This window comes from Paramormyrops kingsleyae, chromosome 2, assembly GCF_048594095.1.
Source record: "Paramormyrops kingsleyae isolate MSU_618 chromosome 2, PKINGS_0.4, whole genome shotgun sequence".
In the NCBI taxonomy this organism is placed as follows: domain Eukaryota; kingdom Metazoa; phylum Chordata; class Actinopteri; order Osteoglossiformes; family Mormyridae; genus Paramormyrops; species Paramormyrops kingsleyae.
In genome coordinates this window covers 10229647-10245801 of record NC_132798.1, presented here as the reverse complement: position 1 = coordinate 10245801, position 16155 = coordinate 10229647, and the positions used below count along the sequence as shown (strand labels likewise).

General features: G+C 40.5%; 1 protein-coding gene and 1 long non-coding RNA gene across 3 annotated transcripts; both read right to left on the bottom strand.

Annotated features, from left to right (window-relative positions):
* Positions 1 to 4279: 4279 nt before the first annotated feature.
* LOC111839369 (uncharacterized) lies at positions 4280 to 9353 on the bottom strand. 2 transcript variants are annotated; one of them, XR_011984845.1, is made up of 4 exons: positions 8433 to 9353; positions 6600 to 7314; positions 5984 to 6070; positions 4280 to 5887 (listed from the first exon to the last, which is right to left on the bottom strand). It is a non-coding gene; the product is annotated as an uncharacterized lncRNA (long non-coding RNA). The 2 variants fall into 2 exon arrangements; XR_011984843.1 differs by having other exon boundaries at positions 6600 to 9353.
* Positions 9354 to 10131: 778 nt separating this feature from the next.
* c2h9orf85 (chromosome 2 C9orf85 homolog) lies at positions 10132 to 16037 on the bottom strand. The gene is made up of 4 exons (XM_023803247.2): positions 15801 to 16037; positions 14885 to 14991; positions 14406 to 14519; positions 10132 to 11374 (listed from the first exon to the last, which is right to left on the bottom strand). The coding sequence occupies exons 1-4, from the start codon at positions 15900 to 15902 to the stop codon at positions 11146 to 11148; spliced, it is 552 nt and encodes a 183-aa protein (XP_023659015.1). The 5' UTR covers positions 15903 to 16037; the 3' UTR covers positions 10132 to 11145.
* Positions 16038 to 16155: the final 118 nt, after the last annotated feature.

Sequence of the window (16155 nt, the reverse complement as noted above, 5' to 3'; positions counted from 1 at the left end):
TACTTATACTTTACGGAATGGTGCACTCCGCCCCTTCGTTCGGTTAACCAATAACAGACGATTTAGCTTCTTGATGCGGTAGTGGGTTTGATATTAGAGGAAAGTGCGCTCACAAAATATACAAAGGACGGAATAAAATCGCTTAATTTTTCCGTTTGTTCCATCGGTTGTTTGATTGTGGAAATATATAGTGTATTTGTTTGTGAGCACAGACGGAACAGTACAGTGCCAGTAAGGAATAAATCATTGTTAACTACACGTGTTAACAATGTGGAAGTGAATCTGTAAAAAAAGATAACGTACTGAGAACTTCGCTCAGGCCGCCTGCATCCACGGTTCGGCGATGCTGAAGCTGTGCTCGGCTGGCCGTCTGGCATACCGCAGGGCACTCCAAAGTCCAACGCAATTTTTAATCCCAGTGCAGCCCTTGTTGAGGTCGAAGTTATATCATTAACAATAAAAGAAAGATAAGCGCCAACTGAAAACTGGACCTGTTTTTCGGGTTTTGTTTTTAGACATTTTACAGGGTGGAATGCATTGCGTTCAATATGCATCTAGGTATGTCCTAATTTGTGTGCCACTCAAACGAGTGATCCTTAGGTGTTCTGGGCTAAGTATTCAACGGTAAATACCTTGTAACCAAGATAACTGAACTAGGGGTGGAGTTATGTATTAGCATTCAAAAGGGTCTGGCTGCAGCACGTGCACTCAGCCACTGCACGTTCAGCCACTGACGTCAGATGCACGATGAATCGTTTCCTAATTCCTAAGTTAGTGCTAATAAAGTGTAAAAATGGTACGTTTTCGAGTTACAGTCTTGCCAGTTATGAACGATATTTTATATACTTAATCATGTTAATATGCGCATATTTAAATTGTTTGGCTGGCCTTTGTTGGTTAATAGCCTATAGCATCGTGGTCGTGGTAGCGTAGTGAGAGCATTGATGTTCAGACCGTGCTACTTTATTTTTTCCGCTGTTATTCCAAGGAAAAATTTATTGTGCAACTATCATAACTCGCTAACGAGCGTAAACGCACACACCGCATTTATGTGTGTGTGTGTGTGTGTGTGTGTGTGAATAAAGAGTAAAATGGAATCAAAAATTAGTACAATTCTGTACGTGTTATTAATAATCATATATCAGAACTGTAATACGTAGTATAATACATTTTACATATTCCATGAAGTACCAAACTGTGCTTAATAAAAGCTGGATGGAAAAAAAACAAAGCGCACTGGATACGACATCAGGAATGTTATAGGCTGTTATATCAGGAAGATATAACAGCCTAAAAAACTAAACAAAACGAACCATTAACAACATTGTGATATAATATAAAACATCTAACATTGTCTGATTTTTAGCTGTACATTTACTGAGTCACGCCTTTCGGTGGAGTAGCAGCACAGACCCCGTGAGATCGGTGAACCGGGGCTTATTAGAAGGGAGACAAAACAGGAACATCGGAGAAGCCCAAGACGGACGTCAATGACCGGTGTTCTGTTATAAAATACTACCTATCGAGACGTGCTATCGAGCCTTTCTGCGCATGTGCAGTTCCACCGTTTTGGGATTAGGGTTAGGTTTTAGGGTTAGAGTTAAGGTAAGGGTTTTAGGGGGTTTGGGGGTTTAGGGTTAGCGTAAGAGTTAGGGTGAGGGCTATCGATTAGCACTACGGTAGCATTTTTCGACAAGGCAGCATATATCGACAGAACACCGGACTTAATAAACTTGTCTTGCCTTGCCATATGGAGACCGAGAAACGTTCTCCTCAATACCACACGAACAACTAAAAACTATATGCTGGAAACTAAGACATTCACAAGATTTCTCCATGAAAAGCTCTGTAAAAGTAGAAATGTGTCTATTTTACGGTAAGATAACGTGAGCTAACTGGCTAGTAGTTGCCTTAACTGAAAAAATTCACGCCATTAATCAGAGAAAAAAGTTACTAAAGGACTACATCAACGCATTTACATTGCAATGATGTATGGCATGAAATAAATAAACATAACTATATCATTCAGTAATACAAATAATAAAACAACATACTGTTGACATTGGTCTCAAGAATTAAGTTAGCGCTTGATTCACCTGCACTTCCTGTTGTGGCTGAGCATGCATGCACCTGACGTCAGTGGCTGAGCGTGCAGATTGCTGAAAGTGCACGTTCTGCAGCCAGACCCTTCTCTTAGCATTCGGTAATATCAGGGTCGCCAACACTCACGCATCTAGCGTGACAGTCACGCTTTCTGACTCTCACGCTCACGCAAGGAATCCTACGACAAATGTATATTATTCAATTATAAAAACTAAAATTAGCTACATCAAAAGCGCCGGGGTAGTTTGCAAAGCTTACAGACTATTTAGAAGTTAATAAAACTAACATACAATTAAATGAGTGTGCAAACTTGTTTCGAATTGAAAATCTCACGTCAGTCAGCTAGCCAAAGTTGCTAGCACTGGTAATATATTAGCTTGACACCATAAGTGCTTAAAGTGCTATTAAAGTTTTCCAGGAAAGAATCTCCCCATCTTTACACTTACGCTTGTTTAAATGTGCATCTTCATTATAGCTAAGCTGTAATTTGAGTCGTATGTAGGTAATCAGAATTGCCGGGGGAAATAAGTCAGCTTTAGTTCTGATGCTGATGTGCTGGTAACAAAGTGTGTTACTATCCTTGTTAAATACTTGCAGTACTTCGGAAATTAATGTTTTCTGGACAACTGGGCTTTGAAAAATCCACACCAGGTTTTTACAAAATACACTTAAAGAATATACTTTGACACGCACACACTTAACAATTATACTGCTATCCCCACTAAACAATGTTTATGTTCATAGTTTACAGGCCAGTGTGGTAGAAACGTTGGAGAATAGGAAAGAAGGCCTGGAGGAGTGGTACATGCTGGGATAATGGCCAAGGCTTGGCTTATTTGTTTGCATGTGTGTATATTTGAAACTATCAAACACCATTGACTAACCTCTGTATCATTGTCCAACCCCTGTATCATTATTAACCCTGCTGTCAGGTCAGGATAGTAACGTAAATGCAGGGTCAGGACTGGGTACTTGGAATGAAACTTACCCTATAAAATTACCCAACAGGCTGTTCTCAGCATTTGGGTAGAAAAAATAACCTGGGGTGCAGCAATGTGTTGGATGATGATCGTAGGGTCTTCCTGCCACAAAGGTTCAGCCCCATACAGTGTTGCAATAGGTCAGTTGACTATCTCTAGTACTACCAGAAGAGCATGTGTATACACAGACAGTCTCTTTAGCTATCTTTGAGAGAAAAAAAAATAGGTGGCGTTTTCCCCTCTACACTGAGAAGGATGTGTTCTGACTTCTTGAAAGTCCATGGGTAATGTGCACCACCAAGAAACTGAAGCTATAAAATCATTTCACAGCCAAGCCACTGATATGTTGAAGGGAATGAGATGCTCTTGCCCTTCTGAACTGGATAACCGCCTTTTTTTGTCTTGCCAGTATTAAGAAATAAATTGCGTTTTTACGCGATACTTTGAGCTGCGTCAACTGCTCTTCGTAAGAGGACTTGTAATAAAACCCCATGACTGTAGTGTTGTCGGTAGACTTGATGATGTCATTGCCCTGGTGTTACTGTCCACGTGTGGATTTTGACTGTCTAACCCAATTCTCTAAAAATACGTTATTATTATAAGCATTTGAATTTTGGTTTAACACATTAAACTACAGCTGGGAAACATCACTTTAACGAATAGCGTTAAAGTCCCAATGCATTATTATTTCTTTGATCGCATTAACACATGCTGTATTTTGATGTGAGAATAATATGAATAAAATGAGCAAATACTTATAATGAAGACCTATAATATTCCTTCATTCTGATTAACAATGTGAGAGATTAGGTTATGACGTTGAGCAGAATCCCAGAATTCAAAGCTAAAATCAAAACATTCAAGCTGATGTTACTTGGTTTGTTTCGTTTTTAAAAAATGATAAACAAAGGCATACATAGGATGAAAAGGTTTTGTTATTTTTTTCTCATCTCTGTAACTCCTGCCCTGGATTTGATGAAATGGTTTTGCTTATTACAGAAATAAATGGTAATATAACAAAACTGACAGTTTAAACAATGAAGTTGTATAAGTTGAGTATATTAATATGTTGCAGTAAGGAGAGTGACCCTCATATTCCCCTTTGTGTTAATTCTGCATTGATTTGGGGATTCAGTGTGTGTATATTTGACTGTAAGATCAAATATTAGGTGTGATTAATCACAATTAATCACATAATTAGTTATTTTTTTTAATCAATTCACAACCTTACATTAAAACCTTCTGAAGGAAACAGCCCCCAGTTACTGGCACTTTAAATTACTTCTCATATTGGAAAACCAACTGTTGCCATGCAACAGTTTTGAGAAATGTAAACAAACACTGGCAAACAAAGATTTAGTGAACACTTCCCTTCTGATTTCCTATCTCATTTAACGAAACATGCAATTGCATTGCTTTTCTATAAGAGAGTAAAGTGACAAACATGCAGAGAAAAGTATAATGCGGAGGTCTCAGCAGTATAAAATGATAGAATGTTCTCTCTTATATGTCACTATACTTAGACTTTCATTCAGTCTCCAATCACTTGCACAGTACAGGATTGCAGGGAGCCTCGAACCAATCCCAGAAAGCACACGGCAGAAGCCAATGGAACACCATGCATGGGATGTCAGGCCTTTGCAGGACATGTGTAATGGGCAATTTAGAAATGTCAGTTCACTTAAACTCTGTTTTTGGGATATGGCTGTAAACTTGCGTAGTATACATGTGTAATTCAAGAACCTCAAATCTGAAAGTTGGGACTGGATAACACCGTTGCATCATTCTGTCAGGGTTGGGGATTTGATTCCCTGTCAGAATCAGTACCACCTTGTTTTGTTCCTGTCCCTCATCTCCCCATTTGGCCAGTAGGTTAGTCATTGGCTATCCTGTCCTTTTACTTTGTTGGTTTTCCCAGCTTGTATTTAGTTTTGTCTTGTTCCCTGTAGTGTTTGATTCTTGAGTCTCTTGTGTTTATTACTCCCACCTGTTCCTTGTTGCCCGACTCCCCGGTTGCTGACAGGCCAACGCCCAATTTCGTAATTACTACCGGGCTGGCGCCTGACTCACTGGTCCCTACAAATCCAATGCCCGACACCCCAGTTGCTGCCAGGTTAAAGCCTGATTCCCCTGTCACTGCCAGGTTGTGTTGGATCGACCCAGAGGATACCCCACCAGAAGACTTAGGGTGGGACCCTCTGGGCTTTGCCCTAAGTCCCTCTCTGTGGGCCTCTGCCTATGCTGACCCAGTCCTAGGTCTCTATGGGACCATCGGTGTCAGCTGGAGTTGGCTGGCTGAGTCTCTGTCTCCCAGAGGGGAAGACAAGGGCTCATTATTCGTGCCAGGCACCCAGACTCCTGTTCACTTGACCCTGCCCACTTGGACCGCTCTCCTACAAAGGCTAAGGGGACCGGACCCATACCACACTCCTGCTCTGGCCCTCAGTGCCCTCAGCGCCTTTCAGTACTGCTGTCTGGCCAAGGCCCTTAGGTCCTGCAGCCCTGTCTTGACAGTGATCCAGCCCAGGGGGGTTTATGTCTCATGTCCACCACCCAGACCCCCCAGATATACCCGGTCACGCCTTGATCCTTGTCCCAATACCCTGTCCTGCCTCTGTTTTGAGCAGGCCTGTGTCCCCTGTGGCCCCTCCTATGTGTCCAACCTGTCTCATGTCCTTGATCTTCTCTGTTTGTTGTTCTTAGGTCTCTTGTGGTGACTGTCCTGTGTCCTATTGGTCCTGTGTTCGGTCCTGTCTGTCCTGTCCTGGTTGTGGTGGTGTCCCATGCCGAAAAACATTTTCATTCTGTCATAGGAAAAAGCACAGCAAGCGTTGCCATTTTAATGATTATTCCTTTTCAAGATTGTCTAATATATCTTTAAAAATCAGTTTAAAGTTTACCTCCGCTGCTTTTGCATGAGTGCTGCATACTTCTTCCGAGACAATCATAATGATGTTCATCCTTGCTGTTTAAATCACTAATTTTCGCTGTATAAATAAATATTTAATATAAACATAAATCATATATTTTTCATTCTGCCGTAGTATAATATATAAAATACTTATTTTGTTATATATGTTCTTCCAACCAGGGGGGTGTTCCACGAAGCAGGATTTCTTGCTTAGCCGGATAGCTTCTTAGATGGTTTGGGATAAATTAACATTATCTTCATTCACTTACATTTAGCTCAGACTACCTTAAATCCAAGAAGTTATCTGGCTAAGCAACATATCCTGCTTTGTGGAATACCCCCCAATCACAAAGCTTGGGTCTCTTTATTTGTCCACACATTCATTATTATAACTTTTTCTTTTACTTCGTTTATCGTTGTTTTCTGAGTTCGTGACTTTTTTCAAGGCGGCAGTTGTTGTGTTCAGTATTTACATAACCAATCGACAAAAAAAATGTTTCAAGTTCCACCCAAAGCACCGAATTACCAAAACCCCAACTGGTTTGGAACTTTTGGCACTTGTCCTTGACCGGAAGTCAGTGAAAAAGGGAAACTACTGAATGTACCTGACCAAAAATACCGTATCTGCTGCAGTGGAAAAACTCCCTAGATGTCAGCATGCCATGCCGATGTCATTCTCCTTGTTGTCCTGGTGAGAAGAGAGAAGCCTTTTGAACCCTTTCTGAATACCAGTAGCAGGGTGCTGGAGGTCATAGGTTAGTATATGAACCCCATTTAAATGAACCCTGTTCATTCTGTAACAGTTTTGTTGATTCCATAAGTGGTAAATTAAGGGAAAAGTGATTAGTAAGTTTTCCTGCTAAGATAAGAAATGTGCACATGGAAAATTACAGTTGGGTGAGTGAGACAATATGGAGATTTGCTGTTGTAGTAGTGGTCAGGTGGTATTTCCTGCGTGTGGAAGTACTGGGATGTGGCTGAAACAGATTGAGGATCCAGCTACAGAAAGGAGACTGTTTCTTTGGATGTGTTATCAGGGGGTGAGTCTTATATAAATAGGGTGGTTGAAGGTACAATGGACACCAATGTTTATGGAGGTGTCACAGTGGTGGCCCCAGCTACATACAGCCTGAGTTTGTTTCCAGAGACTCCTCATGGGACAGATGGTGTATGTCCTCCTGAGAGCCCTGGAGAGGTGTGTGAAGAGGCAGCCTCTCCTGTTTTCACAGCATCAGTCATGTGTAACTAAACACCCTGTGGGGAGTCCTCTGAAGCTGTTTGGGAAACATCACTCCGTGAATCCTACTGAGGTTCTTCCAACTGCAAGGATGAGGAAAAAACACTGGTAACAGTCTTTGCTGGAAATTACCTTAACTGTCGCCTAATAGCAGAGCTGCAAACTGGCAGGCGAAGCATAAGGAGAAGGTTGTTCTCCAAGATCACCGGATGTTGGCTTCAGGGGTGAACTAGTAGGTGGGGGACATGTCTGGGTGATGTCAAGGGTCCCCCTTTGATTGCAAATCTCATACATGTGAAATATTTATGAGGATTACAGCACATATTACATGCATTTTGGTGTATGCTACTTTTATATCTCATTTTTATGTATACAGTCTCATTATGGCGGGAATCATAATACAAAAAATATGTGGTACAATCCTTAAAACAATTTTGAAATGTAGTAGTTTGCAATGTCTTGTAATCAAACTGTTGTCGAGGCATGTATTTGATGAAAAATGTATGTTTGTGAAAATTGATAACTACTGCAGTGCATGATGGGTACGATATTTGGAGGCTACTTAAATTTTATCGTATGCAACTGCTGTAACTGGTGCAGGCAGGCCCTAGGCATGAATTTGGAAAGTGGAAGGGGGTATGGTTAATTTTTGCCCCAGTGTACAGTTGTTACGCAATTGGTTGGCATGGAACATGGTATCGACGACACACAAACAGCAGCGTTAACGTCAGAGGCAGCCAGATCTGAAGTCGAGCAAACAAATAAGGGAGAGACAAATTCAAGTAATGGCATTAACTTACCTTTTAAGATCGCTTCATATGTACTTTATTGTTTAGGGATTAGTTTAAGGTTAACGTGGTCAAGTGTATTGTCACTGTCATTACAGGGGGGTGCAAGAGAGAGCAAGAAATACAGCACCCCCAAGGACCACCGTGCAATTAAAAACAGAAGCATAACAAAATAAATACATTTAAACAATGAATAAGACTCCATAAAACATTAGCAGTAATAAATGTGCTGAATACTTCATTTACATGGTTATGCTAGTTCATGGATAGTTCATGAACCTGGATGATGCTGCACAACCTTCTTCCAGAAAGTAGGAGGTCATGAGAGCAATTAGAGGGTCTTTCTTGGTGCTGTGAACTTTGTCTTGCTAGTTTAAACAGAGAAGTTGTGGTTTTGACTTTAGCTGTCTCACCTGCTCCCCGTAAGATGTTTCGTCATCACATGTGATGAGCCCCATGATATTAGTCTGCAGACTTGATGGTGTCATTGTGGATATTGACCGTCTGTTTCCTGTTGCACAAAAATTCCAGAACCCAATGATATGCTTAGTCTGAGTTTCAGCTCCCAGTCACTGGCACTTTAAGTCACTTTAAATCACTCAGTACGAGAAACGTACGCAAATGCTGGCAAACAAAGATTTAGAGAACACTTCCCTTCTAATTTCCTGTCTCATTTAACTAAATATACAATTACATTGCTTTCCTACAACAGATTATGGTGACAAACATGCAGAGAGAAGTATAATGCGGAGATCTCAGCAGTATAAAATGACAGAATTTTCTCTCTTATTTGTCACTATACTTAGACTTTCATCCAATCTCCAATCACTTGCAGAGTACAGGATTGCACTGAGCCTCGAACCAATCCCAGAAAGCACAGGGTACAAGCCAGTGGAACACTATGCACGGGATGTCACGCCTTTGCAGGACATGCGTAATGGGCAATTTATGGCACTTTTCCACTGCCATCAAGAACTGAGCCATATTGCGAGGGGAGAGTTTTCCACTGTAAATTATGTAAGCTGAGCCCAAGCCGAGCCCAAGCTGATCCCAAGCCGAGCCCAAGCCGTACCCGCGCTGACATGGTCCTGCTTACTAGCAAGGCTGAAAGTGTGACCAAACTGAGTTGGTTGCATCACCACTTTCAAACTGGTCAAAATGCACAAATATACCCGTGATCTGCGTCTATTTGCACAGGTTTTCTAAAGGCATAAAAGGGCATCGGGCGGCACAGTTGGCGCAGTGGCCATCAGTGTCCCCTCACACCTCTGGAACCTGAGTTCAAGTCTCCACCAGGGTTCCATGTGTGTGGAGTTTGCATGTTCTCTCTGCCTTGTCATGGGGTTCATCCCCCCCCCCCCCCCACTGCTGAGATTAACTGGAGTTGTCAAATTGCCCAGAGGTGTGTGTGTGGCCTGTGATGGGTTGGCGCCCCATCCTGGGTTGTTTCCTACCTTGTACCCGTAGCTTCCAGGATAGGCTCCAGACCCCCCATGACCCTGAATAGGACAAGCAGTTTCAGGACATGGATGGATAGAAAAAGAGCATATTTTATTTTTTATATATCTGCATTAAAATGCAGTTTTAATTATGGTTCTGCTGGCAGAAGGCTATATTGAACAGCAGGTTGCTTCCAGGTTCAAAATTTCTAATACAACAGTACACCAGAATAAGGTGAAGCAGGAGACACTGGGAGCGACCAGATGGGGGTCAGGTAGGGGGTGGAAGTGAATTTGTAATGGCAGAGATGACAGTTAACTTATCCGACAGCTTCTTATGAATCGCAGGATGAAATCAGGTGACACCGTCACTCTCCAAACCTGGCAACTCAGCACACACAAAAAAAAGACTATTCTTTAATTTCAAGATGTCCCCACAGAAATGTAAAGACTTAGGTCTTACAGTCATGTAAAGCTATTATTGTACTGCATAGGTCAAACACCCCTTTAAGACAAAATATAATAGCTGACTTAACTATGACTTGGTTTGAAGCAGTTCCTCTGCAAATAGCTTATAACCTTTTGCACTGAAAAACTAAGAGGGCTATATGTGATACAGTAATTTGTTGTAATACTTACCTGGGAGAGATACAAGAAGTATAAAACACATGGATCAGAACAAGGGCTTTATTTAGGGACAAAAGTGGAGATGGGTTCAACAAAAGCAAGAAGGACCAGGTCCTTCAGGTTCTGGAAAGGATGCAGGAATCAGGGTCTGGGTGTCTTTAGTAGGGATAAGAGAACAATAAATCTCATATGATACTTTAAAAATGCTGATGACAGACATGACAGGAACAGAGTTTCGTCAGAAAATGCTGACAAGTGGCAAACTGACTTTTTCCGATATAAAATGAGCCAGTTGCATCAGACATTTTATTTTTATTTTTTTACACGTCAGGCACAAGGCCTTGCTGGAGTCCTTGTCCACTATTCGGAATGCCCGTGCATTAACCTGTCATTTAGGAGACATTAAGAAGAAATCCAACCATAGATTCTTTAGTCAAGCCTTGTCCCCATGGAACTGTGCTCCTTTACACTTCCAGTACTGAATGAGACACCATAGATTGGTGACACCAAAGTACACGATGTTCTCTTTAGTTATGAATTGTTTATACAGACAATGACATGCTCTGATAACTTGCATGCTCCAGCAACTTTATGACTAAAGTTCTTTCTAAAGCACAACTTGAAATTGGCATATTAACTGAACCAGTTAACTCGGGGAAAACCTGGTCTTTGGAATATCTCCAATAATACTATATTTCTGGGTATTAGCTCTTGTTTGGAGTCAAGAACAGCCAAACGAGAAATCCAACTATGAAATAACTGATATTGCACTGTCCTGCATCAAGAGAACTAAAGCATTACCAAGAGTCCCATCTGTCCATCTACACACATCGTTATAGTTTACATTTTTACCCTTCTTCAGCATAAAAGTCCATTTAATTTAACCTACAGGCTTAATGGGAGCAACACTTCTGACAAAACCCATCATTATCCCAGTTATACAAAGAAGTGTTAGTGGCTATCAAAGAGCCACCTTCTGGTGACTGTGTACAACTGCAGCAACATCAACTTAAGGCAAAATATTGACTGTCAAAGACGTGGCAGAAGAGTTAAAACTGCCTCAGCTTGTGTCCTGTTTCTTCACAGATGAGATATCAGGGACGTGAACTTCATTGTGGTCACTTACTGATCCATCACCATTTTCAGGGAAATCCAGTTCACCGTCAGAGTCAAAATCATCACTGTCATCATCTTCTAACTTTTGGTGTTTTGTCTTTTGTCGCTGCCCGCTCTTTTGAGCTCCGCTTGCCTGGTCACTGCCCTCTTCTTCCTCCTCATTAGTCGTAAGCCTGAAGGAGAAAACAACCATATAAATACAATGATTTTGGCATTTAAACGATGGATAGGAATTGTAGTGTTCACTGAAAGCTGTATGGAACATAAAACTTAGTTTAAACTTAACTTGCACTAAAGACAATTAAGTCCTCCACAGTCATATCTAGCTCAGTCAAGTTTATTTGCATGAGTAAAAGCCCACCCAAACACGTCCTTGTCTTTAAATATCTTTTAAATCAATTTGTCCTGCACATTATTAATCAATAAAGCCTGTGTATGCACTCTACACCACGATTTGCTTTCAAATGTAATTTGACATTTAAAAAGACCTTAGCGCTCACTTATCTTAAAAAAAAATAATTACCCCAAAATGGCAATGAAAACTGGCTACAGGTATACATACAGTGTTCAGCAAAAATGAGTGTAATTAAAACTTTTAACCATTTCTCAATGATTATGAGGACAGTTAGCTGTATTTTTACAGTTTTTAAAATTATGTGCATCAACATGAGTATGATCACCTTCTTTACTTCTTTAGGATAAGAAAAGGTTTATTAAGCATTTCACCAAGCACTAAAACTAACTGTAAATGCAACGTATATGCACATTTCTAACTGAACTATAGATATTGCATTTTTCTGTTTCCTTCACAATGTTCATACAACTACTAAGACCATTCATAAATGTGCAAACTGTTTCAGGATAAATCACACAATGATTTTGGAATTTACAAAGAAAAAAATAACATATGTATGAATGTTTCTCTTTTTCGTTTGTATGAACCCTTTATAAATGAGACCCTTTGTTATTACTAGTGATGAGGTTAAGCTGTACACTTCACAATATCCACCAGGTGGCAGCCAAAAGACAAGTGAAACAATACCCACACAAACATGGTGCCATACAAAGCGTCCATGTAATTTTTCCAAAATTTGATAATCATAATCTGGTACTTGCCAAACTCAGAAATACAGAAATAATCACAATATTGTCATCAGTCCCGAAACAGAGCAATTTGGACCATGGCCTGCATCAGCAGGAACACATCATCTGTCATGCACAAGGCCTTGATTACACCTGGGGGGTATTCCAGAAAGCTTGGTTAACTTACCATTTGGTAAATCTTAACCTCTGGGTTGATATACCCCAAACCCGCATACCATGAGTATGTCGGTTCCAAAACACCTGAGAAGAGTAAGTTCAATCAACCTCCTATTGCTTACCCAGAGTTAATGCGCGTGCACCGTGCATACATAAAGACGTTTTCAATTGATCGCCGATTTCACGAGTCAGAATGGAAAATCAAAGTGAAAAAAAGAGAGCGGCATACTTCACAGAGGCGGAGTTGGAAGTTTTAATGCACACATATGAGGAATTCAAGCCAATAATAATGAAAAAAAGCAATACGGCTGCATCGGCTAAAGAAAGAGTTGGCTTGGCAAAAAATAAAGGACAGAATAAATGCGTGTGTATTAAATTGCAAATTTGACATCGCCTCCCCTTTTATTATAATGCAAAATAATTAAACACATAACCCTTCCGCATCCTTTTTACTGTTAAATCACTATGAAAGCATTTACTTTTCCTGCCATTCATTTCTTTAGGTTAAAATAACAATGTGTCTCGACTAGGAATATATGGTTTCTTATTTAATAAGGTGTAATCCTTCTGGAGACAGAAGAACTTTGAGCCAAGTCAAAATGAAACACAAAAACATTCTGCAAAAAGGTTATTGATTACACGATCACTTAACTATTTATTAAACACGATTTAGTATATTCTTTCTGTCATGTAGCTAATAGAAAAAAGGCTGAAGCCCGTCTAACTGGCGGGAGCCCACCACCACCTCCCCTCACCCCATCTGAGGGCAACCAGTGGTAACCAGCATTGTACTGTCCTGTAATGATTACCTATAGTTAGTGGAAAAAAGTAATGAGTTTGATGATTTTAACAAGGCAAAAAATTAAGGATACAAAATCAAGTTACCTGCACATTGATACTATGAATAGATTTCCTCCGCTATCTCGCTGTACTTGTATAGTGACAATAAAGACATCTATCTATCTATCTATCTATCTATCTATCTATCTATCTATCTATCTATCTATCTATCTATCTATCTAACATAGTCTCCCTCATTTATTAAAGGAGCTTTAATAGGAATGTAGGTGCCATCAATGCACCCAATTATGAATGAATGAATGAATGCCTTTTATTGTCACTATACATGTATTACATGTATTCCAAATTACATTTGGAAACCCTGAAATAGAAAGTCATATAGGGAAGTATCAAGTGTGTGTGTGTGCAGGATGAATACATGTAGGCTATAGATATAAATAGTATGACTATATATTAAATATGCATCATAGATTTTACTACAAAGGACAAACCTACCACTCTGTGGAATTCCTCTTTAATAACACGCAGAGCTTTATGGACAGGGAACTGTATAAACGTGTGTAAGAAGCGTTAAGTACCAGACATACTGTGCGAACGGCTCTACACACAGTTGCCTTTCCTATATGCTCTGCGTCGCCCATATTGTACAAAAAATGCCCTGACGCAAAAAACCGAAGCGCTATGTACAGAATGTTTTCTGTGCTAAGCGCAGACCCGCGGTTTGGGTTTGTGACATTTGCAATATGCGGTTTCAAGAGATGTTAAGTAAATGAACGATTCTTTTGAAAACTGATAACGCTTTTTCAAATAATCATTAGGAAATGACAAGACATCAATACGCGGTCTTATAACTCTCTCCCGGCGAAAAAAACCTTGTATAATTTATGCCTCCACGTTCACAGGATCGTCATCAAAAGGGCACGCCATGCTCAGTAACCTTCTGCAACAAACTTACCCTGGAACATAACCTGCTACTGAGCAGGTTATCTTCAGAGAGTAAGCTGCTATGGTTACGTACATACCCAGAAAGTTAACCTCCGTTTTTGGAACCGAAAGTTGAGGTTATCCACTAACTTACCCTAAACTTACCCGGGTATGTCACATAACCTGCTTTCTGGAATACCCCCCTGGAAGCACACTTACGGGATAACAACGTCTGTCTCTTTCCCACACTTGGCACATTGCTGCAACCTCAGGGCGCAGGGCTTGCAGATGATGTAGTATGCATCCTTCACAGTCTTCTGCAGACACTTCACACTGGGCAACATGAGACAGCACAAAAGACATTCACAATTAATTTCTCTAAACAGGCAGGAATGTGTGCACACACACACACACACACACACACACACACACACATACATACATACATACATACATACATACAGGTGAGAGCGAAGCTTGAGGTGGGGGCACAGGGTCAACCATTTATTTGGCACCCCTGGAGCATTTGGGGGGGGGAAGGTTAATGGTACTTTGATCAACACAACCAACGAATGTGCAAAAATAACATGTCTCCCCCACTTTGCAACCCCTATGTTCCAAGTTAACCACTAATCATCATCATCAGAGTTTAGCTAGTTAGGTAATACTAGCAAGGATGGTACACATGGAGGCATTACCATTTTCGAGGCTGAGTTAGAGGTTTGTATTTGTTATATCTCACTTTCCATTCCAAAACATCTTTGCAATGCTGGCAGACCCCATCATGGACCTTTGCAGTTGCTGTCTGGGAAAGGAGTTAAATGAATAAAATAAACAAAAAGAAACAGAACTATATTTCTACACGAAACTTTTTTAATCCTGACCAGAAACACAAAGACCAGGCCCAAAAGTTTAATCAAACATTTAATAATTTCTCTCAAGTGGTTATTATATGCAGCTGAATTTTAATTTAGCAAATTAAATCCTTTTGAACTCTTGCCATGGACTTGTATCCTTTGAAGAGCCCCATGGCAACGGGGCACACTGCCTGGTACTCTCAGTCACTTTTCAGCCCTCAGTAAGGGAAAGACATGTGCTGCCAAGCAACTGCTAAAGGGCTCTGAGAAATGCAAACCTACACAGGCACAGAAGGCAAGGAATTTTAAAAACTTCCTCGCTTAATATTGATGTGCTTATGGTTACACCTGAACACAATAACGATGAAGATAGTTTCCTGACATGCTTTCAGAAGGTGCTTATTTCTCTTTCAGAAGTTAATAAATATTTGGGAAGCCCAATCCCGTTATTATACAAGAACAAGACAGAAATAATTATATTATAATAATTACTAATTAAGGTCAATGATACCCTGCCATTTAATTCTACATATTTAAATTCTATACAAATAGCGTTGACAACAAGAGGAAATGTATAGTCTATTAATAACCTACGTCATTAACAGTTGGACTTTGCGTTTAATACAGGGACACCTAACTATGATAAAGACAGCAAAGACATCACATTACTGGTCTTTTAAGTGGTTGTTTTTTTTAATCCAAAACTAATGTCCTCTGGATATTGTCTATGTAACACGATTTAACCAGCGGTACTTACTTTGACCTGAACACTCGTCCCATACTTGTTATTTTTGAAAGCAGTCGTATTCTGGTACTTCTGGCCTCGCGTACGAGCAGTATTGCCCTTCTGAGAACTCATGTCGATGATCAAACATTACTTAATTCGCCAAAGAATTCAAAATTCACCCAAGTCGCATGGCAGACCTGTCCCCGACCCGGAAGAAAATAAACCCCGGGGGCGACGCAGTTCTCGCGTTGTTTCCGACTTCCTACACGTGATTGGCACTGCTTCTTTAAATCTGTCGTTTCCCCTCGGGCACCAGCTCCTCCGATAACACAAAAGGCATTACGTCATTCTGCACCGGCCGAACTCCTCTCTGCTCTTGGTCAAA